We start from the raw sequence: 22056 nt of genomic DNA on the forward strand, positions 1-22056 counted from the left end.
ATGTGGTGAAGGCCATCACTTCCACCTTCACTAGTAACACCCACTTCCCCTTGCATTCCTCCTTCCATCCCACCAACAGCCAGTAAGTCACAGGTCATGCTGAGGACTTCTCACAGATATTCCTGGAACCTATTCTCATTGCTGGCACCACTGCCAAGGTACCTGCCGAACCTGTACACCTTGCTGGGCTATGGCCGCAGTGGCTGAACTGGCTTTCTGCCCAGCCTCATCCTGCTTACTCTCTACCCACTATGTTCCCTAGATATGGGTTAAGTGCTCCCACCCAGGATGCCCCCTGCCTCCAGGCTCCCCCACAGAAGGTCTTTTCTCAATCTGGCCTCAATCTCTTTTCCCGACCTCAGCATCAGCAAAATCTCTGCCTCGCTGCTGTCCTCCAGGAACAGCTGCCTGGGTTTCTGGAAGCCCTTTGCTCAGGCTGCTCCCTCTTGTTGGAATGGTCTCTCCCACCCTCTTCTGTGCTGGGAGAACAGCTGCCATGTTTGGGGCCCTGCGAAAACGCCTTCTGTTCTGCAAAGCCTTTCTTGCGCCAGGACACCAAGGCCCCGGTGTTCTTACAACACTTATGTGAAAGTGATCATGCCCCCTAATGATCTCAATGCTTTATTCACTCAGTGATCCTTCACACAGTCGCTGGTATAGAGCAGCAGACATCTAGGAGCTCACACTCTGAACAGGCTGGGAATCCAGTGGCGGGAACTTCATTCTCAGGGTAGTCATAATAAAACCAGAAGAGGAACCCACAGACAGATGATCACTTGAATTAGCCTCATGTGCTGACACACTCCTTCTGTCCTTCCACTTCTCATTTTCTCTCTAGCCTCTAAAAACCACCAGTTCTAATCCCTGAAGTTGATGCAGGTGTTGGCATCATGAAAATGACCTGCAATGAACGTTACAGGAATTAGCTTGACCCTCTAGGGAGGTGCGGGCCTCCACAAAGGTAAGTCTGGGGATCCAAATAAACCTGCAGCCCAGTGAAGGAACAAGACAGGCGGTGTTAGTTGTGAGCAGAGCCTGCTGGTGCTCCCTGTCCAAATCAAGTTACTACCCCCCAACCTCGACCTACCCACCCCCCACACACTCCACACCACCCATAAACAGTTTGCTGGAGGGTCAACCACTGTGTGGACTGGCATTCTTCGGCAGCACACACCCATGCACTGGTGGACGCGCCAAAAGCAGTTGGCACTGGTGAGCAGCCGCAGCAAGCAGAGAGCCGTCAAACCTGACTGGAGAATGGGTATGTGTCATACACCTTCTTTCCTCTAAAAACACATTATAGTTGGAACAGATCCAAGAATGTTATTCTTTCTGCATGAGCAGTTTTAGCCAACGAGGTATGGATACATAGGCCTGTGATTCCAGTGCCAATAGCGTGGAAGTAAGAAGCTAAATAACCAATGGCTGTGGAGAAAATGGAACTCTTGTACAAGCTGGTGGGGATGCAAACTGGTCTGGCCACTATGGACAACAATATGGAGGGTCCTCAAAAAATTAAAAGTAAATCTACTATACAATCCAGCAATTCCACTTCTGAGTATACACTGAAAGGAAATAAAAATAGGATTTCAAAGTAATGGCTGCACTCCCATGTTTACTGCAGCATCATTCATGACAGCCAAGACATGGAAACAACCTAAATGCCCAACAATGGATGAACTAACAAAAAAGATGTAGTATATGTACGCAACAGAATATTATTCAGCCGTGAGAAAGGAGGATATCCTATCATTTGCTACAACACAAATGGATCTTACGCTTAGCATATCATGCTAAGTGAGCTAAGTCAGACAGAGAAAGATAAATACTGTTTATCACTTACGTGTGAAATCCAGAAAGGTCAAACTTATAAAAACCATAAAATAAAATGGTATTTACCAGGGGATGGGGATTGGAGAATAGGAGAATAAGACTGATGTTTTACAAACACAGACTTTGCAATGAGTAGCATGTAAGCCACAGAGATGGAATGCACCATATAACAAGTATAGATATTACTGTGCTGTAATTGTGTGACATGATAAATACTGCTGCGATGGCAGTCAATTACTAGCCATTAGTGTGTTTAAAGTAACATGTTATAAACCTTAAATTTAGAGTTATATGTCGCATTTTTTCAATTCCTCTTCCTTAGAGGAAAGAAGAATATCTATTAAATAACTAAATATAAGTAATTCAACCACAATCTAGCTGTACACAACCAGATTTCCAAGTACCATAAAAAGAACTTGGAAAAATATGGAAAAAAAGAAAGAATATAAATGTCACTCATATTACCATCACAAAAGGTCACACAGTGAAGCTTAAAACAGTGAAACATTGATGGAAAGAAACAAGATAAAGGGGACTTTGGGGGGAAGGCAGGGTATAAAAACATGGTCAAGACAGGAACTAAGTAAGAACTGGCCAAGCACTGCTGTCCGCCAACCCCCCTCGCCCCCCCCAGTTCCCCATCCTTCCACCTCCACATTGTTACATGATACCAAAAGGAACCTGAACACTGCGCAGAATTTAAAGGACATTTCCTTGTAAAATCAAGAAAACCAGACCCTAAAAAATTCTGAGCCCAGGATTTTATCCCTTTTTGTTCTAAGAGAAAAGCATTCACGTTTTACAACTTGGAATGTTTCTGACAGAACCATGGGCGTCTTGACAAAAAGTCAAAGAGAAGAACTTCCACCCACACAACAGGCCAAAGGGCCTGAAGACAGTAAATGTTAAGGAAAAGACATGTGTCAGGGCAGCCTCCAGAGTCAACTCTAACAAATGGCAACAAAATGTGAGGAGTTAATAGGTAGGAATCCCTATTTATGAGTAAGGATTCACATTATCAAACACTGCAGATATCTGAAGCATACTCCTTTGTGGGGGAGGCTTCTAACAAACACCCAGGTTGCAGCCTGTATCTTTACTGCATGTAGGACCACCCCCTCCCTCTTTGCGTGCTTCCATCTCCTTCCACCCTACATGCCATCAGGGCTTTTGTCTGTTCGGTCTACTGCTATCTTCTCAGCAGGTGCGACAGCCCCTGACACATAGTAGGAGCTCATTTATTAACTAAATGAAACTGTGTGTCTTGTCTGGGAAACCAGCAAACCAAATAAGGCTCTGAAATTTTTGCCCAAATAATAAAAAGGGTAAGGATCTTCTATCAAGGGCCATCTTGACCATCTTCATGACAACACTGGGGCAGAACAGGGATCGTCTTTGCTCATGACTGTCCTGTATGCTACAGCAAAATGGACCACAGAGAAGGTCATGCATTCAATGACGTGTGCCATCCTCATTGCTGTGTCCTGTGCTCTTACCAGTTTTATTTTAGAAGAAAGATTTTCTGGCAATTTTGTTTTTAGTTGATTTGTTTCCTTGAATGACAGTGGAAATCCACTTAGGAAAGCCAAATCCTGCATCAGCACTAACCCAGGAACTTCTTTATCTGTGGTCTGAAATGAGAGATGAAACTACAACTCACTCTCCGCATTGTAAAAAAATCAGAATGTTAAAATTACTTAAATCATTAATTCTTGTAAGCTTGGCTTAGAAGAAAGTGCACATTTAAAAAGCCTCTCGAGGTAAAACAGCTTTATTACTTATATACTTTTATCCTAATCTATTGCATAAATACAATTAATTTAAAATAACATACCAAGTAGCCCCTCCAAAATGTCTGTTTGCTGTTTCCTTTCAACATTCCACTCTGGGCATCTTCAACTACAATAAAGAATACAATAAGCAAGCATCTTTTTAATGAATACTTAAGTATATGACATCTGCCAGGACACTCCAAAGCATTCTGAGAGCTGTTGTAGCAGTTCAATACCTGGTCTCAAAAGCAAGTAGTTGGGGGAGACAAAATTAACCCCCCATCCAACAAAAGGGAGATGATGTAACACCAGTATACGATTAAATGCTAAATTTTACAGCACTGAAGTAGAGATCGGGTCCACTAGCGTAGAATCCCAATAGATGTGGTGTATCTATCTATCTGCACATCATCTCAGCAAGCTGACCACTGACATCTCCTATCATCCTCATGGATATAATAGACGTGATCGAGGTCTCCACATTGGCAGATTGTAACCAATTCTGACAGAAGAACAAAATCATAAAGCTGCTGTCAACTTACCAGGAGGGTTTAGGGGTCTGCTGTGGATTTTGTCTTGTTCAACAATCTATCAGGGTTTTGGAAGAACTAAGTTTTGGATGGAGGGATGCTTGCAGCATGTGTGGGCTCTTTTTCAAATAGGCCAGACACATTCTTGCCTCAGGGATTTTGCACTGGCTGGTCTGCTCCTTCCCTGTATGTCCATGTTGCTGGCCTGCTCACCTTCCTTGAGTTTTCACTCCCAAGTCACTTTCTTGGTGAGTCTGCCCCTATAACCCCACTTCCCTTCTTCAACTCCCTTCCCTTCTCTACACTACTTGTGTTCCACAAACTATATACTGTACTTGTATGCTGTAGTTCTTGTCTCCCTCTGCCAAGACATGAACTCAATGGGGGCAGAGACTCAGTCCATGTCCGCATCGCTGCTTCCTCAGCACTGGGATCACTATCTGGCACAGGGTACACACTCCATAACACTTTAGGGACAGTCCCGCTCTCTTGGCAGACAAACCACCTGAGAACAATGCTGTCGTCTAGCTGACACTTTAACAGAAACTACAGGTACCTCGGTGGTGCCATCGGTTAAGTGTTTGATTGCTGGTTTCGGCTCAGGTTGTGATTTTGGGGTGGTGACATGGAGCCCCACATCAGGCTCCGTGCTGGGTATAGGGTCTGTTTGAGACTCTCTCTCTCTCTCCCTCTGCTCCCCTGCCATGTGCACATGTGTGTGCACACTCTCCCTCAAATAAATATTCAAAAATAAATAATAAATAAAAGCAATGGAAACCAAAGCTCATTGTGAGAAGAACAAACTAGGACAGAGAGACCCCAAGAGAAGGCTAAAAGAACAGGAGTGAGAAGAAATGTCACATGGGGAAGAAATTATTATATTAGTTCTGGAAGATCCCAACAGGTACAAATTTAACCAGTGTCAGAAAGCTGTAGGGAAGCACTTTATAATTCCTTGTGAAGGTCAGTTTCCACTTTGCTGAGGAAATCCAGGCCCAGGCTGCAATCCTGGACGGTGTGACTGTGAAGCACAGTCCACGTGATAGAGCCTCACTATGAGCAGTGGCAGAGTCATCGAAGGGGCAGAAATGACACATTTCAGAGGAGAAAAAAAAATCAACAGATCTTGATGATTAACTGGAAAGAGGTTAAATGAGAGAAATGGAGTATCGAATGTAGATACCAATGTTTCATCAAGATCAGGGGCTGGCATTCCATGGCCAAAAGTTAGCCACAGCCAGGTATAGTATGGCCTCAAGCTAAGAACAGTTTGACATATTAAAACAGCTAAATGTTAAATACTTATATAAAATACCTACATAATATCCTCCATGTGGCCTCCTGACCCACAAAGCCTAAAATATTTATTATCTGGTCCTTTAAGAAAGAATTTGGCAATCCCTGATCTAGATGACTGAGGAGGATGAAGGGAATCTGTGGCCCACTAGAAATGTAAGCTCTGTGAAGGCAGGAATGTGTCTTTTTTGTTGTTCTCTGCTTTGCTTTCCTGTTACCTGAAATAACAACCAACACAGAGCGGAGGCTCAACAAACCTTTACTACATAAATGGGTAAGTAGGGCAGGTACACAGAAACCCAAGTGAGAATTCAAAAACAATGTTTAGAAGACTATAGTTTAATACAGATTATTATTTATATCAAAACTGACAGCCTCTTAAGTCTTTACTATGTTATAAAATCAGCAGAGGAAAAATCCAAGATTCTCTCCATAGATGTTATAATCGAGTGATAATTCTTAACATAATGTCATTCCTTTTTCTCTTCAGGTAAAGCATTATCAGAGCACCTTAACTAATTTAAAAAATGAAGCTAGATTTAGCCAAACAAGAAACCAAGGTAATCTGTTATAACTTGTCAAGGGTTATCCCTTCACTATCCTTATATAAATTATAACTTAAATACAAAAAATGTTACATAAAATAATTCAGAAACATATCTATAGTATAAAGGGGGCAGTTTCTATACTTAGAAAGATTACAATTTTATTTTAAATTACAAGTAACCTATTAAGAACCAAGAAGATAGCACGATGTTAGTTAGACACTATTCAGGACACACATTCATGAGGGATAAAGGTCTCTGCTTGATTAAGAAATTAGATGAGGGGGCACCTGGGTGGCTCAGTCACTGGGCATCTGACTTCAGCTCAGGTCATGATCTCGGGGTCCTGGAATGGAGCCCCACATCGGGCTCCCTGCTCAGCAGGGAGCCTGCTTCTCCTTCTCCCTCTGCCCCTCCCCGCAATGGTGGACACGCACCCTCCCTCTCTCTCAAATGAATAAAATCTTAAAAACAAAAAACAAAAACAAAATGAAATTAGATGATAACACCATAAACTCCTGCATAATCAAAAACTACGTTGGGGGGCACCTGAATGGCACAATCAGTTAAGCATCTGACTCTTGGTTTTGGCTGAGGTCATGATCTCAGGGTTGTGAGATCAAGCTGTGCATCAGGCTCCACATTCAGCAGGGAGTCTGCTTGAGATTCTCTCTCTGCCCCTCCCCCACTCTAAAAATAAATAGACCAAAACAAAACTAAGTTGTGAGTCAGGTTACAAATACTATAGGGCTACAGAAAAGTACAGATAATTAGAATCACTGTGAATGTACTGTCAGGATCTTCATGGAGACAGAACTTGAGGTGGAGCCAGAATGAACAGGGCATGGGCTGAGAGAGGAAGAGGACCAAGTGGATAGCACCACATGTGTGAAGACACTGGCAGCCTCAAGGAGATCCTGGAGGACAGAGATGTGGGGAACAAACGGCAAAGGCAAGGCTGCGTCCTGAACACCAGAAAGAGGAATTTCTATCCATGGGGAAAACAAATACACACTACTGTATTGCTGTCTTCAAAAGGGAAGTGAACCAACAAAACCAAAGCTTTCTGATTTATTTAGATCATGTGCCAGACAGACTGGAGAGGAACTTCACAGGCAGACAGAGCTGCTAGGTGGTGATTACTGGAGCCTGTGTGAATGAATTCAGTCTGGTGCAGATGAAGTGAGATGAGCAAGGAGAGAGACTTGTGTGCAAAAAAACAAAAGCATGTAATAGAGTGAGGTTAATCTATTAGTGATGAAGGTAAAAAGTAAGAACACATCCAAGATACTTCCAAAGATTTAAGCTGGGAGGGATGGCACTGATAAAACGGGAACTTCAGAACAGAACTCAATGTTGTAAAGGAAACATGACAGTTTTCATTTTACACAAGTGAAACACACAAAGCCTCTAAGGACAGAGGCTCAGGGCAGAGGAAGCATGAGAGACAAAGGCCAGAAGAGACACAGGCCATGGGTTCAACAGCGCAGGGGCCAAGTGGGAGATGGGATCTCTACATGCAAGTTTGTTCTATGCCAGAAATTACAGTTTCAATTCTATTATCTGACCAAATAAACTGTAAAATCAGATGTTTCAGAATGTAAAGTAAGAATGTTCCAGGTATGTTCTGTTCAAATTGTAGAAAACAACCTTGCTGAAGAGTTATAGGGTAAAAAATAATAATACTAATATAAGTCTCCACAATAACTCAGAGCCAAGAGAATAAGGTAAATGGACATACCAAATTCAAGGTCCTGGCCATAGCACAGAAAGGCAAGTATATTACGTAAGAGTATGACATATGCAACTCCCTTCTGAAGTTAGGGCTGAAATACAGTGGCAGCTCTTTTGCTTCTCTTTTTAATTTTTTAGTTTATCAGGTACTTGTTTAAAACTGAATCATGTCTGCTCCATTCAGAATTTGGTTATTCAAACAACCAACGATGACATGATTTTAAAATACCCATAGGCGATCTTACCATTCTTAGCACTGTCGAAAACAACAACTGAGACATTAGTGGAAGGGTTTTTTGGTTTTGCAACGTTGAATATGTCACTGGCAGAATGAAAAGACGGATAAAGAGAGGGCAGGTCCTTCAGTGTGACGTTGGCTGGCAGAGCTGGGTCCAGGACAAGCATTGGCACCTTGATGCAGTGTGTCAGCAAACATTCCAACTGCTTCTCACTGGAAAGGGACACCAACATGGTCACAATTGTTCTTGAAAAATTAATCAACATTGAAAAGCTTGTTGGTATTACTAAATTTTTCAGATAGTTTTCTATATCCAATAAAAATCATATTTAATAAAGAATCTTATCTCAAGAATATAAAAAGATAGCCAATATGATATAAAATTATGAAACAAGTGGAGTCCTTAAGAAAGCACTTTCAAATTCGTATTAATGATTGCCACCAAAATTTACTAACTCAAAGATGCACAAGAAATTAAGTGTTTCATTCCTACCATTTTAAAGATTTTTCATAATTCCAGTGAAGCCTATCATTAGACAGAGTAGGAAGTGGGTAAATTCTGTTTAGCAGAGCATCATCCTACCAGATACAATTTACCAATTCACAATTAAATACAATGGAAAGATACGACACTGATGTAAACCAAAGCAAATGTGACAAGGTTCTAAGATGAATGCATGAGGTATTTCTATCTAAACATAAGGAATACCTAGAATAAACATATTACCTACATAAACAATGGACAAAACACGGCTGGAGAATTCACAAAGTGGGACCTAGGCCTAGTTAAACAATATATAATATTGTTCAACCTCACTAATATTTAAAGGCATGCAAAAGAAGGGGCGCCTGGGTGGCTCAGTTGGTTAAGCGTCTGCCTTCTTTGGCTCAGGTCATGATCCCCAGGTCCCGGATCGAGCCCCACATAGGTCTTCAGCAGGGAGTCTGCTTCTGTCTCTCTAAACCTCCCCACTGCTCATTCTCTGTCATAAAAAATAAATAGAATCTAAAAGAAAAAAAAAGAAATGCAAAAGAAAACAATGGGGTAACACATTTTGTTTACTAAATTAGTATCCCTCAAAAAATGGACTCAAGGTTAGTGTAAGCACAGTACACCTATTCCTCTCGAACACTGCTGGTGTCACTGCAGATGAGTGTTCCTCATTTCTTCTCTGGAGAAGCAATTTTAGGGCATGTGGTTGTGTCCTTATTCAGACCCATAAAAACTTATACATATGCTTCTTCCTCAGTAGTTTACTTCCAGGAATCTAGTCCAAGTAGTAGAAGAGAAACAAAACAGGAAAAACAAACCCACACACAGAAAATATAGTAGATCCAAATATAAGATCACAAAATTTTTACAACAGTGAAAATTCAGAGGTGTCCAACATTTAGTAAATTACAGTACAGTTACTTTATGGAATATTATACAACTATTAGAACTGAGAAAAAGCATGAAGATAATTTATCAACAGAAATGTGTACATTATATAAAATCTTAAAGGGATATAAAATTGCACATAGATTATAAATTACAACTAGAAATACATGCATGAAAAGCAAATAAGAAAATAACAGCTGTTGAATGAGGCCATAGAATTATGTGACCCTGGTTTTTTTTTTGTTTTGTTTTGTTTTTTTTTTAAGATTTTATTTGGCAGAGAGAGAGAGAGAGCACAAACAGGGGGAGTGGCAGGTAGATGGAGAGGGAGCCAAATGTGGGGCTCCATCCCAGGACCTAGGGATCACGATCTGAGCTGAAGGCAGACATTTAACCAACTGAGCCTCCCGGGTGCTCCTTATGAGCCTGTTCTTTTCACTGTCCTCTCAACCTTACTGCAACATGGCATCACTACTTTGAATAATTTAAAATTTTATTTATGTTATTTAAGAATAACAGTATAAAAGTTAAAAATAAATAAAAACAGTATTAACAGTAGTATATTTATAAGTAAACATATATAACATAAAGAAATGATCTAGAAGGCACTTCCAGATCTCAAAATTCCTCAGGTTCATTTCTATAAAATAACTCTTTTATGTAAAGTCTAATGGCTAAGTGGGGGATTACAGTTAGCAGAGACTTCCACTAGTCAGTGAGGCAGTCTTGTTGGAAGGGCCTATCAGAGTCAGTTATGGTTTAAATTGCAACAGGTACGTCGGATTCTTGGCACTGGGCTAAATCCCCTTCCCAAGTCCTTAAATACAAGACACACAACTATGACAGCTTTCTAAAGATAAGGAAATATATAATAAACACACAACTGAATGGTGGATATAAATTCAAGAATTGGAAACACTGGGTGTAAGTCATACATTAAGAGGACCAAAGAACAGAATACCAAGACAGATTAATAAAAACAGGGAAGAAAAACCTTACTGTCCAGAAGCCTAACACATCAGGAACAGTAAAGCTTTGGTTAGATACAACCTGAGTAAGAGTTCTTACTTCAAAAACTAGCTGATGAAGTACTGACTGAAGAGGAACAATAAATACAAGATACTGTGTATCCAACAAAACCAAGTGAGAACCTGGAAGTTTTACTTCAGTACTTAAACTTTGATTCCTGAGAGGAGATTCAAAACACTTACCTCTTCTTAGTTGGTTCCGTTGTGTTCTTCCCAAGGATTTCTCTAACAAAAGCAAATATATTTTATTATATATGCATGGGCTAGCACCAGCCCTAAACGTGAACAAGAAGTAACTGCAGCATTGATTTTCTTGGTTACTCCCCTGGAACTAACCAGTAGGTTAGGAAATATAATGCTTACATTTAAGATGCATAATAAATTTAAAGTTTCAATGAAATCTGTTCAACAGTTATTACCATCACATACTTCCCACAGTGACCAAAAAAAATTGACTTAAAACATAAGCTTTTACATTTTACTAGGAAAACATGGTACCAGGCCGCCAAAGTCATTTTCATGCACTGGGAAGGAATCATATTCTCTAAGACAAAGAAAGAGACAATTTGCTGCTTGTATAACTTGGTTGGTGACCTGCAATGGGGAGCACCCATAACATTTACAAAGAAATGAAGGGAGAAATTCTCAACAAACACTGCTAAGGAATCTGAGAGGCAGTTACATCAGTCAGATCCCTAGCTCCAACAGCTCTTCATTCAAGGGCACTGTACCTTTCTCAGATAAAATAAATAAAATGATCAAAATTCCATATATAAAAAAAAATTAGCAATGATTCTAATTCTATATTATATGATTTGATACTGAAAAGGATAAAGGGACTATATTTTCTAATGTCTTTATCAAATGGGAAAAAAATCAAGTCTGTAGGCCTGCTTTATTTTTCAAGGGAATAATGGGCCTTACCATGAGGCTACATTGCATAACAAACACCTTGTTTCATGGAGCTATTACACCTGGGACAAGGGCTCTCTTGGGAGGCCCCTTTGCCTTTAGGGACCTTGAGAGCAAGGCATCCCTAGAGGGGCATGGTCATAAATGGCCATCTAACCAAGGGAGGCCAGGGTGTCACTAAAGTGGCTGAATTCTCCTCGGGCACCAAGAAACAAGAGTCAGACACATGACTGACAACATCTTCTAACAGCAGGAATTTGAGATGCAGATTTTTGTTGGGAGAGCACTGTGAACATCACCCCACCCATCTGAAATGCACTGTTACTTGCACTCACAGAACTGTGTGTATTATTTTCTTAAACATCAGTTTTACCTCATTGCTTTCTGCTCCTCCTTCATCTGTTCTCTGACTTGCTGTAGTTCCTTCAGTAGTTCAAGATCTGTGCCATTCACCCAGGTATAAACCACATCAATTGGCATGGGCAGACAGAGCCTAAGGCAAATCACAAGTCCTCCAGCTTACTTAACATGCTTTTCGCCAATATTTGGGAATAAGAGTATAACAGGGTTTGAACTCCAAGGTTATGAAAAAAAAATCAATGAAAAGGTAATCCAACCAGCCAACCATATCAGAGAATTGCATGTTTTCTAACTGGCACTGGGAGACTATTTGTTGAGAACTTTCTCTGCAAGATACATGCAGATCTTTATGCAGGTCTGTACCATTTCCTCCCCACAAGCACCCTGAAAAGAGGCTGCCATCGTTCTGCTTTTAGGATTGTCAGGAGGTCTTGGAAGCTCAGTTTACACTTGTACACGTGCACTCAGCAAACAGGGTGCTGCAAGGCACATGCGGCCAAACCTAGAAAAGAAATGAAAGGCTAGGGGCGCCTGGGTGGCTCAGTGGTTGAGCGTCTGCCTTCAGCTCAGGGTGTGATCCTGGCGTCCCTGGGATTGAGTCCCATGTCGAGCTCCCTGCAGGGAACCTGCTTCTCCCTCTGCCTGTGTCTCTGCCTCTCTCTGTCTCTCATGAATAAATAAATAAAATCTTAAAAAAAGAAAAAAAAGAAATGAGAAGCTAAACAAAATTACCAAAACTAAGTCCAGAAAGAAGATCCAGCCCTCCTTAATGCTGCAGCCTTCCTTATTCCCTTCTGCCCCAAGCCCAACCCCTCCCAGCCCTCCTCACCCTACCCTGCTTTTCCTTGTCTTCATAGCACTTACCACATTTCTACCATATTAAATAATTAACTTGTTACCTATATTGTTAATTGTACATGTCCCTCCCCCAGAACATAAGCTCCAAGAAGGCAGGAAACCTCCTTATTTTGTTCCCTAAAGTACCCAACCAATTAGAAAAGTGCCCAGCACACAGGAGCTCAGTACTTGTTGAATGAGTCCATGATATTTATGAGCCACTAGCACACACCTTCCTGAAACTGTCCGATTTTTTCCTTATTATCTGTTCCTCAAAATAAGGAGTCAGGCAGGCCTCTAGTTCGTATCTCGCCTAAGCCTCATGTTCATGTTTTGTTCAGGTTTCACTCCTGCTGAAAGCTCTCTTCCCCCTTCTTTTACCAGCTTGACCAAAATCCCCCCCATCTTTCAGGTCAGCTTCAGATCTATGATATAGGAGTTCATCGTGACTCACACATTTCAGCAAAGATGTGAAGGGAGGAAGCAAGCCATGTGGGTAACTGGGGGAAGACTGGGTCAGAGAATGGGACCACCAAGTGCAAATGCTCTGAAGCAGACACATAACTGTCATGGTCAAGGAGCTAGAAGCCAGTGTGGCAGAGACCGGGAAGAAAAGGGAAGAGCATAAGAGAAGATGAAGGTCAAAGAGAATCAGGGACCCAGAGCTTCATGTGAAAAATGAGCAATCACCTCATATTCAGGCACCTGGGAAAGCTGGACATCTACCAACCCTCCTGACAATGGTCACCACTGTCTGAGAGTAACATCTAAACCGTGTCAAAATCTGCACCTTGTGTTCTAGACACTACAGTCACTTATCCCAACAGGGGAAGACTTGCAAGCTTTTGTGCCTTTGAACATGTCTCTCCCTGTGCCTAACTATCCTTTCTTTCATGCTTTGTTGAACCACTTCCTCCTTCCCCAGTTGCCCTCTCCCCTCACCTCCCCCAAAGAGAAGGTACCACTTATCATGCAGCTTCCGCTGTGCCCTGTACTCAAAGGATCCTAGCACACTGTGTTGTGCTAGCTTTTATGCATGTGTGTCTTCCACTAGATGCAGCATCTCTAGGGCCATGTGATGCCATACAATCTGTGCCCTGCTGCGTTAGTGACTTCCTCTCTTTCCTAGATCTTCAGGCTCTCTCCTCAATGTAACAGCATGTGACAGCTTCCTCAGCTAGGTTTTAAAATGCATTTACTATACCAATAGTTCTCAAACATAAAGAGGCAACAGAATCATGTTAGGGCTTGTAAAACAGATTGCTGGGCTTCATCCCCAGAGTTTCTGATTCATGAGGTCTGGAGTGGGGCCCCAGAACGTGCATTTCTAACAGGTTTCCAGGTAATGTTAATGCTGCCAACCCAGAAATTCACATTGAGAACTAATGATTTATAGTTGTTCACATTCTTAAGTTAAAAAAAAAAAGAAAGAAAGAAAAGAAACAGCTCCCCCCACTAAAATGCCAAGTCTATACGAGGTCAATGAGTTCCTCTTGGTCATCACAAGACACCTAGGAATAGGGCTTTTATTAGTGGGGTTTAACATATACCTGTTTGCTAAATTAACTCTTAAGTTCATTCTATCAACATATACATCAATCTTTGTCTTGCATTACCTATACCTAAATTGTCCAAGGTCATCTCACTCCCAGTTTCTCAGACCAAAAATTAATTTGAAAAAACTGCTTCAAGTTTTTTTTAAGGTTAAAAAAAATGACACGTTTCCAAAGCTATCTCGTACAAGTAATTATCTGCTATTAGAAACTTTTTAATAGAATCAGCAGTTATCTATACATGTTTAATTGGGGAAAACATTAAGTATATAATGGGTTTATTATGTACTGGCTATTCTAATAAGGTTGTATTAGATGATCAATTTAATTCTCCAGTGTTAAACTAACAAACTAAGGAGACCATATGATCTGCTCAAGGTCAGTGAGTCAGTTGTTTTTCTACTATTAGACATGGCCACAGCGAGTTTGAGTCTTTCTAACCACGAGACCACTACATCTTAGTTTCCAGATGAGAAGAAAGCCTTTATCTTAGAGACTAAATGTCATCTATGACTCAGAACCAAAGCCACAGTGACAGTAATATAGCTTTTATTTTAATCAGTTTAAAGTGAATATACAAGGCACTATCACATATAAAGGATGCTATGAATGTAGTCCCTTGATTCTACATTCCATAAAATAGGTAAGAACACTGAAAACTTAAATGGTATCTTAGAATCAAAGAGTTGGAAGAAATTTTACCCTTAATCTAATACCTATATTTTAGAAATGAAGGACTAGTCCTCAGACTGACTTAATGCCTCACAATTAATAGCAATAAATAATTTACATATTCACTTCTTAATGACAAACAGAACAAAACTTTGTTTTAAACATTTCAAATAACATTAAAAAGACTTGGAGAGAAACTAGCAAAATAATGAAAACTTCCTATAAATACTGCGATATTTAAAAATATATCAAAAAAAATATCAGAACATGTGATATGTTATATATGATCCATTTACTTGTCATCTTCAAAATTAGGCAATTTTGAAATATCCTTATATAAAAATCAAACTATATTTTAATGCAATCTAAAATTAGGAGGAAAAATATTTAACACATACACAAAATTTTTCAGAAAAAGAACAAGAATGTTTGATTAAAACTGCTGACCTCAATATCTGGATTTTCTAAAGCTACATTTTCTTCTAAAGTTTTAAAGCTCCTTTAGGGCAGGCTTTTCTGCAAATATGCATGCACCATCAGCATTTAGCACAGCATAAGGCACAGTAGGTTGTGTTGGCGCTTGATAAATATGTGATTTAAAAAAAGACAATCCAGGGGCACCTGGGTGGCTCAGCAGGTGAGCGGCTGCCTTCGGCTCAGGCCATAACCCCAGGGTCCTGGGATGGAGTCCCACATCAGGCTCCCTGCAGGGTCGCCTACTTCTCCCTCTGCCTGTGTCTCTGCCATTCTCTCTGTGTCTCTCATGAATAAATAAAGTCTTTAAAAGAAAAAAAAAAGACAATTCATTTTGAGGTTTTCTTAGGAAAATCAGCTATAATGAAAATGAAGTAGGAAAACTATTTCATTAAGAATCCAAGAATGAATTGTTCTCAAAGTGTAGTCACCAGACTGGCAGCATCAGTATCCTCAGTGAACTTGTTAGAAATGAAAATTCTGAACCCTTCTGAGACCTTCAGACTCAGAAACTCTGGGCATGGTGAGAAAATGCATTTTTTCAAACCTTCCATGTGATTCTGCTGCACACTAAGGTTTTGAGAATTGCTATGGTTTCTTCTTTAAAAAAAAAAAAGTTTATTTATTCATTTGACAGAGCATGCACACAAGCAAGGGGAATGGCAGAGGGAGAAGCAGGGAACCAGCTGCAGGGCTCTAAGATCATGACTGAGCCCAAGACAGATACCTAACTGCCTGAGCCGCCCAGGTGCCCCGAGAACTGCTATGTTAAAGAAATGGTTCTCACCAACTTTCTCTAGACCCTTCACACTTAATAATTATTAAGAACCCCAAAAAGCTTTTGTTTATAGGTTATAACTATTCACATTTGCCATATTTAAAAGTAAAACCAGCACTTTAAAAATATTATAATAAATTAATTTCAAAACAAAAAAAACTCTTCATGTTAACATGATAACTTTTTAAGTGAAAATAACAATATTTTCCAAAACAACAAAATTTAGTGAGAAGAGCGGCATTGTTTTACATTTCTATCAATCTCTTTAATGACTTAGTAGAAGAGAGCAAAGCACCTCAGAACTTGTGCATTCAATCTTTTCCCACAGGTTGTTCTGGTGGTGATATATGAAGAAAACCCAGGCTCATACAACTCCCAGATATGGAGTGGGAAAGGAGAGGTGTATTTTCATAGCCTTTGCCAGTAGTAGTGGATTTTCCTCTCTGATCCTACACCAAAGTAAATGGTAGTTGCTTAAAAATTAGCTGCAGTGTGGAATATGAAGCCACATTAATGAACTTTTTGTGCTTTTCCACTGAAATCCATTGGTCCTTCTTGCGCTTTGAATGGCTTTCTTCCCCATGCAAGATTCTGTAACGTCTGTAACAATGATCCCATAACAATGTCTGGAAAATAATAGCTTATTGAGTTAAGGCAGATCTGCCAAATGGTGCCCTATTTCCTTCATTTTCTTATATAATACCAGCAAATTTGATTTTTGGACAATGTCACAGATCTAAACAGATAAGTCTTACACTGTGAAGCTGTTAAGCTCACAGTGACAGAAACAAGTTTTCCCAAGTTCTTATTTTCACCTGAAAGCTCAAATTTTATCACTGGCAACGAATACTATTCTTTTTTCCTTCAAGAGATACAGGGTTCCTGCGTGGCTTAGTGGGTTAAGTGTCTGCCTTCGGCTCAGGTCATGATCCCAGGGTCCTGGGATGGGGCCCCATGTCGGGCTCCCTGCTCAGCTACTTCTCCCTCTCCCTCTGCTACTCAGTTTGTGCCCTCTGTCAAGTAAATAAATAAAATCTTAGAGAAAGACAATTGCTTTGTTCACTGTCAAGAAACATCTGCCAAATGACCAAGTCTGAGTAATAATACTGTTATCTGTCCTTTCAAGTTATGACAACAGTGATCCACAGAACAGAAGGGCTAGTATAGGGGGCAGCTCTAACAATCACATGGCACTTTTTCTCAAGACAATCACCAACAGTCAGGTACATTTCATCACAAAGAACATTAAAAAGATGTGGGGTCAAAGGGCCAAGATATAATCAAATTATTAACTTTTACTGCTTCATCATGAACATTTTTAAGTGAAACTAGCTTTTATCTTACCACTGCAATATGGGGTGGTGAAGACTACAATGACTCATGCTAAGATGTGGCAGTTTTACCCATCAATGCTTTTACACCATCAGTACAAATGTCAACACAGTAAAAAAGCCAAATAACACCTTAGTATTGTTAAAAGAAATAGTTTTGATTTTAGAGACCCCTAGGGGCTTTGAAAACTGTTTATAAGAAATCCTAAGAGGGGTGCCTGGGTGGTTCAAATAGTTAAGCATCTGCCTTTGGCTCAGGTCATGATCTCTGGGTCCTGGGATTGAGCCCTAAGTCGGGCTCCCTGCTCAGTGTGGTCTTCTTCTCCCTCTGCCTCCCTCCGCTGCTCTTTCTTTCTCTCTCTCTCTCTCAAGTGAATAAAAAAAAAATCTTTAAAAAAGAGAGAGGGGTCCTAAGAAAAAACCTAGAGTTTCCCTACTTCACAAATTATTTGCTTACATGCTATTATTCTCCCTACTAGACTATGCGATTCTTTACTGCTGTAATATCTCAGTGTCTAAAACAGAGGAAGACTCAAAGATTTATTTTTGTTAAAGGGAGCAGATTCAGGGATGTCATTCACACATAGGGCACGAAGCAAAGAGTAAAGCTTTATGTCAATTCGAAGAATCCCTGAGCCCTCCCTCCCTGAGACGTTCATGACTCCAACAGTGCTTACATCCAAGGAGTACAGTAATTTAAAAACCACTGATTTGATAGAAATCACATGGGCACTCATAAAAAAGTGAACAGAGGGATAAGGAAGTGCTTTTAAACAGAGAGCAAGGGCTCCAGAGTGATTGGTAATGCAGCCTAGAGGTTCTGAGAAAACTGTCCAGGTGTGCCGACTGATACCAACTGTGGTTACTCATAGTTCCATTAGGTTTTCTGGTTCAGTGAGAAGAAAGGGAAAGATTTATGAGAACTATCCTCAGGGGGAAATGGACAGTCAGGATCCAGGGAGGTTTTTTTTAGTTATGGCCTCTGACATATAGACTTTTGTGGGGTAACTACACTTGTTAGCTGCCCTACATTTGTTCTGGTCACCTACTGTTCCTTGCCCTGTAATGATTAGCTGTGCACTGTGACAACGGAAGAGTCAATAAATAAATACTACATAAAATGGATAAATAAAAAAAGGAGAGAACTCCATCTATTTTTTAAAGTTAGAATGATGATTACCAGAAAAATCCAAAATAAAAATTTAATAATGCTTCCTCTGGATGAGGGAAAATCCAAAATGGAACAGGGAGGCATAAATTTTTATTTGTCTATGCTATTTGAACTGTTTTCATTTATTTATTTATTTATTTATTTATTTATTTATTTATTTATTTATTTATTTATTTATTTATTTATTTATGAGAGCGAAGAGCAAGTGAGTGTGCACAAGCACGAGCAAAGAGAAGGGGCAGAGGGAGAAGCAGACTCCCTGCTCAGGGAGCCCGATATGGGGCTGATCCCAGGACTCTGGGATCATGACCTGAGCCGAAGGAGATGTCTAACTGACTGAGCCACCCATGCTTTTCAACCACAGACATAAACTACTTTTATGATATAAAACAATAAGTAATAATTTCATAGACAAAATTTAAAAGCAGACTGTATAATTCATTGTAGCTTCAGGAAGAAAAGGAGGATGTGGGAAAAGGCTGATTCTACTCTGAAGCCTACCTTAATGAGGGTGGAAAAAAATTCCAAGGAAAACAATGGTTGACGGGAGCCTTCAAGAGTGGCTGTACCAGGAAGTTTGGCTTTATAGAGGAAAAGATCCAAGCTGTGAGGCTGTTTGCTCCTCCTCACAGCGGGACAGCAGAGATGTAGTGTCTGTGGGGGCGGGATGGGGGTCAGTCCTGGTGACTTCCATGGGACTCCCCCTGGTTAACAGAGTGATGTCCACAGAAGAATATGGGCCAGGCTTGGAAAAGAAGAATACTGGCCAGAGTAACCACCTCATTCTACAGGGGGATGGAATTACCTGATGGAATTACCTCACAGAACTGGGGTGATGATAAGATGATCACATAACTCTGCAAGGCAGGATTACTCTTAGGGAATCAGATTTTTCAATCATAAAACCTGAGGAAGGACCACAAAGTTCCTTCAGACAGGAATGGTCTCGAGTAAGTTAAACCGTATCTACACCTGGAAAAACCCCTTCAACTTCAACTGTTCTATTTAAAGTAAGAGTAATCTCATGACTCATCTCTTAAGTCCAAATAAGCTACTCTCCAAAACTGATCTCTTCTTACCGATTCTGGAAGGACTTTCCAGCAATATTGTCTCTGTAGGAATCAAACAAAACATGGTATTGATCCCGGCTCCATTCCAGAACCACCTAGGAAAAAAAAGAAAGAAAGAAAGAAAGAAAAATGTTTTCCTTGCATCAAATACTAAGAGCATATAACTTTCATTTCATTTCAATGTCATTAAGAATCACTAAAGGAACAGGTAACTCAATCAGAATTCATCCATTCGCCCAGTGCCTACCACACGTAAACCAAACAGCATGCTCAATCCAGATTAAAAAACTACAACCAAAGAACAGTTATACAGACAGACAGAAGCTGTAGCAACTGGCCTGGGGGCACAGGGGAGAATGGAAGAGATGTCAAAGGATGCTACATGAGAACGGGATCTTAGGGTGAGCTCACAGGGTGGGGAAAAAGGGCCGGTGCCACAGGACCATACTCAGAGCCAAAGAGCAGCCGGGCTGGGTGGACTCCAGGTCCAGGATGGCTGGCTCTGGCCAGGGCACAGCTAGTAAGCGGGCAGCATGGCCTGGATGGGAAGCTGGGCTCAACTGCAGGTGCCACCTGCCTTGGGAGGCAGAGGCACTCAAGGAGCTGCAGGCAGCCATGTGATCCACCCAACACTTGGAGGCTCTCCTCACAACACAGGGCAACAAAGCTGTCCCGGGAAGAAGGACATGAGACAGGGTGATGGCCTTACTGTCTCCGACGTTTGAGCCAATGACCTTGCTATGTCAGGAGACAGTAGAAAGCTTCAGAGAGGAGCTCCCTCACGTCTGCACCCCGAATCTACAAGCACCCACATATGTGCCCATTTTCTTCTTCACGCCCTTCACCACAAAGGCAGGGATCCTCCTCCTTGCTAACTCTGTGTCCATCTGCTCTGGATCTCATCAATTTGTCTCAAGACCTTGTCTGCTCTCTTTTCCCCTCAACAGGATTACTTCCATCAGCATATTCCAGTAATCTCAATAATCAAAACCTTTCCTTCACCCTACATCCTCTGCCGGTTGGTCCCTCTATTCCAAATTCTCTCTTTCAAGGGCAAATACCTTTGGAGGAGCCTCCCCTACACTATCTACCTTTCAGCCTCCCTAATATCATATTGGCCCTTACCATGTCAGTGGTCTTGCCAAGGCCTCCATGGTGTGGAACTCGGTGACATTTTCCCCATCTCTATCTTACTTAACTGGTAGGAGCTACCCAGTTCCTCCTTAGTGAACCACTTCCCTAGTTTTTCTCCTAACACTATCGTGACTCCTTTTCAGTATCCTTTGCCAGGTCATCTTCTTCTATCTGACCTTAAATATGTCCTTTCATTCCACTACTATTCCTGGAATGCCCCCCTCCCTGCCAGGGTTCTGCCAGTTTCCTACACTGCAAACCCTAGGATGTGTGGCCCTGCTACACTTAGATGACCATGGGAGCCCAAATCATTCAGATTTCAATCCAGCCAGCAGAAAGGAGAGATAGGGAATGACATGCCCCTCCATTAAGGAAACTTCTTAGAAGGGGCACCTACCACGTCTGTTTTCACTGGCCTGAATGCAGTCGCATGATGACATGTGGCTACTGGGGAGGCCATCTGGACCCATGTGCCCAGCTGTAACTGCTCACTTCTTTATATGACAATCAAATTTTCAATATCTGACCTCTGCACAATCTTACTTCAGTAGGATGCTTCACAAACACCACAAATTCAACTAATAATCCTCCCATCACTCAATGTACTGATTTAAAAACTAAGGGTCTAATGTGCCTTGTACTGGGTTTACCAAGAGAAAAGTAAATTCCCTGGCTTGAAGGAACTATAGGCAACAATGAATAGAGAAGTTTATTGCCAGCTGCAACTGCACTGGAGAAGGAGCACCTCTGTCTAGGAAGACTTCCCTGAAGAAGCAATGTTAGCAGTTGTAAAGGATAAGCAGGAGTCTGTCAGCAGCTGGGGTATGAAGGGTGTGTTGGAGGGACCTACTACCAGACTGGATGAGGGAGTGATGAAGGGGAAGAGAAACAAGGTGTGGCTAGGTTTCCAGAATTTCTAGTATGAGTGACTAAAGAGACAGTGGGGCCATTTAATGACAGAGGAGGGACAGGTGTAGCGAGGATGAGAGCTGGTGGGATCCGCATGTTAGCCATGGTAGATTTGAGGCTGTGTATGCATACAACTGGCCTTTCCATCTGGACTGGAAATTCCAAAAGGAAGGGGAATGAGCTCTATGGTAGTATCACACATAACACCAAACCCAAGGGCAGCCATATAGCTATAAAATGCCATCTTCTTTGCCAAATATGGAATATATATCTATTTTTAATAACATAATTATATTGATTTGGATCAATGTATCGAGATCAAACAGAAGCAACTCTCCATCAATATCCCTATGTTGCTGCTAAAGGACAACTAGTACATTATTTTTATAAAACAAACCACAAAAGATGAAGCTCAATATCATTGTTCTTGGCTCCTGGTGCTACCCAGAAGACAGGGAGATAATATCAGGAAGGGCACACTTCACAAATGGCTGAGAA

General features: G+C 41.1%; 1 protein-coding gene across 5 annotated transcripts in view; it reads right to left on the reverse strand.

Annotated features, from left to right (window-relative positions):
* GNPTAB (N-acetylglucosamine-1-phosphate transferase subunits alpha and beta) overlaps nucleotides 1-22056 on the reverse strand; it is a 71397-nt gene that overhangs the window by 30270 nt on the left and 19071 nt on the right. For 3 of the 5 annotated variants that reach the window (XM_072773307.1, XM_072773310.1, XM_072773306.1), the window contains exons 2-7: nucleotides 19525-19610; nucleotides 11643-11762; nucleotides 10541-10582; nucleotides 7956-8161; nucleotides 3668-3732; nucleotides 3330-3464 (exon numbers count right to left, since the gene is read on the reverse strand). In XM_072773307.1, coding sequence (XP_072629408.1) covers nucleotides 3330-3464; nucleotides 3668-3732; nucleotides 7956-8161; nucleotides 10541-10582; nucleotides 11643-11762; nucleotides 19525-19610 — 654 coding nt within the window. The remainder of the gene's footprint in view (nucleotides 1-3329; nucleotides 3465-3667; nucleotides 3733-7955; nucleotides 8162-10540; nucleotides 10583-11642; nucleotides 11763-19524; nucleotides 19611-22056) is intronic. The other 2 variants (XM_072773308.1, XM_072773309.1) reach the window with 2 other exon arrangements.

Source organism: Canis lupus, chromosome 13, assembly GCF_048164855.1.
Source record: "Canis lupus baileyi chromosome 13, mCanLup2.hap1, whole genome shotgun sequence".
Lineage (NCBI taxonomy): Eukaryota > Metazoa > Chordata > Mammalia > Carnivora > Canidae > Canis > Canis lupus.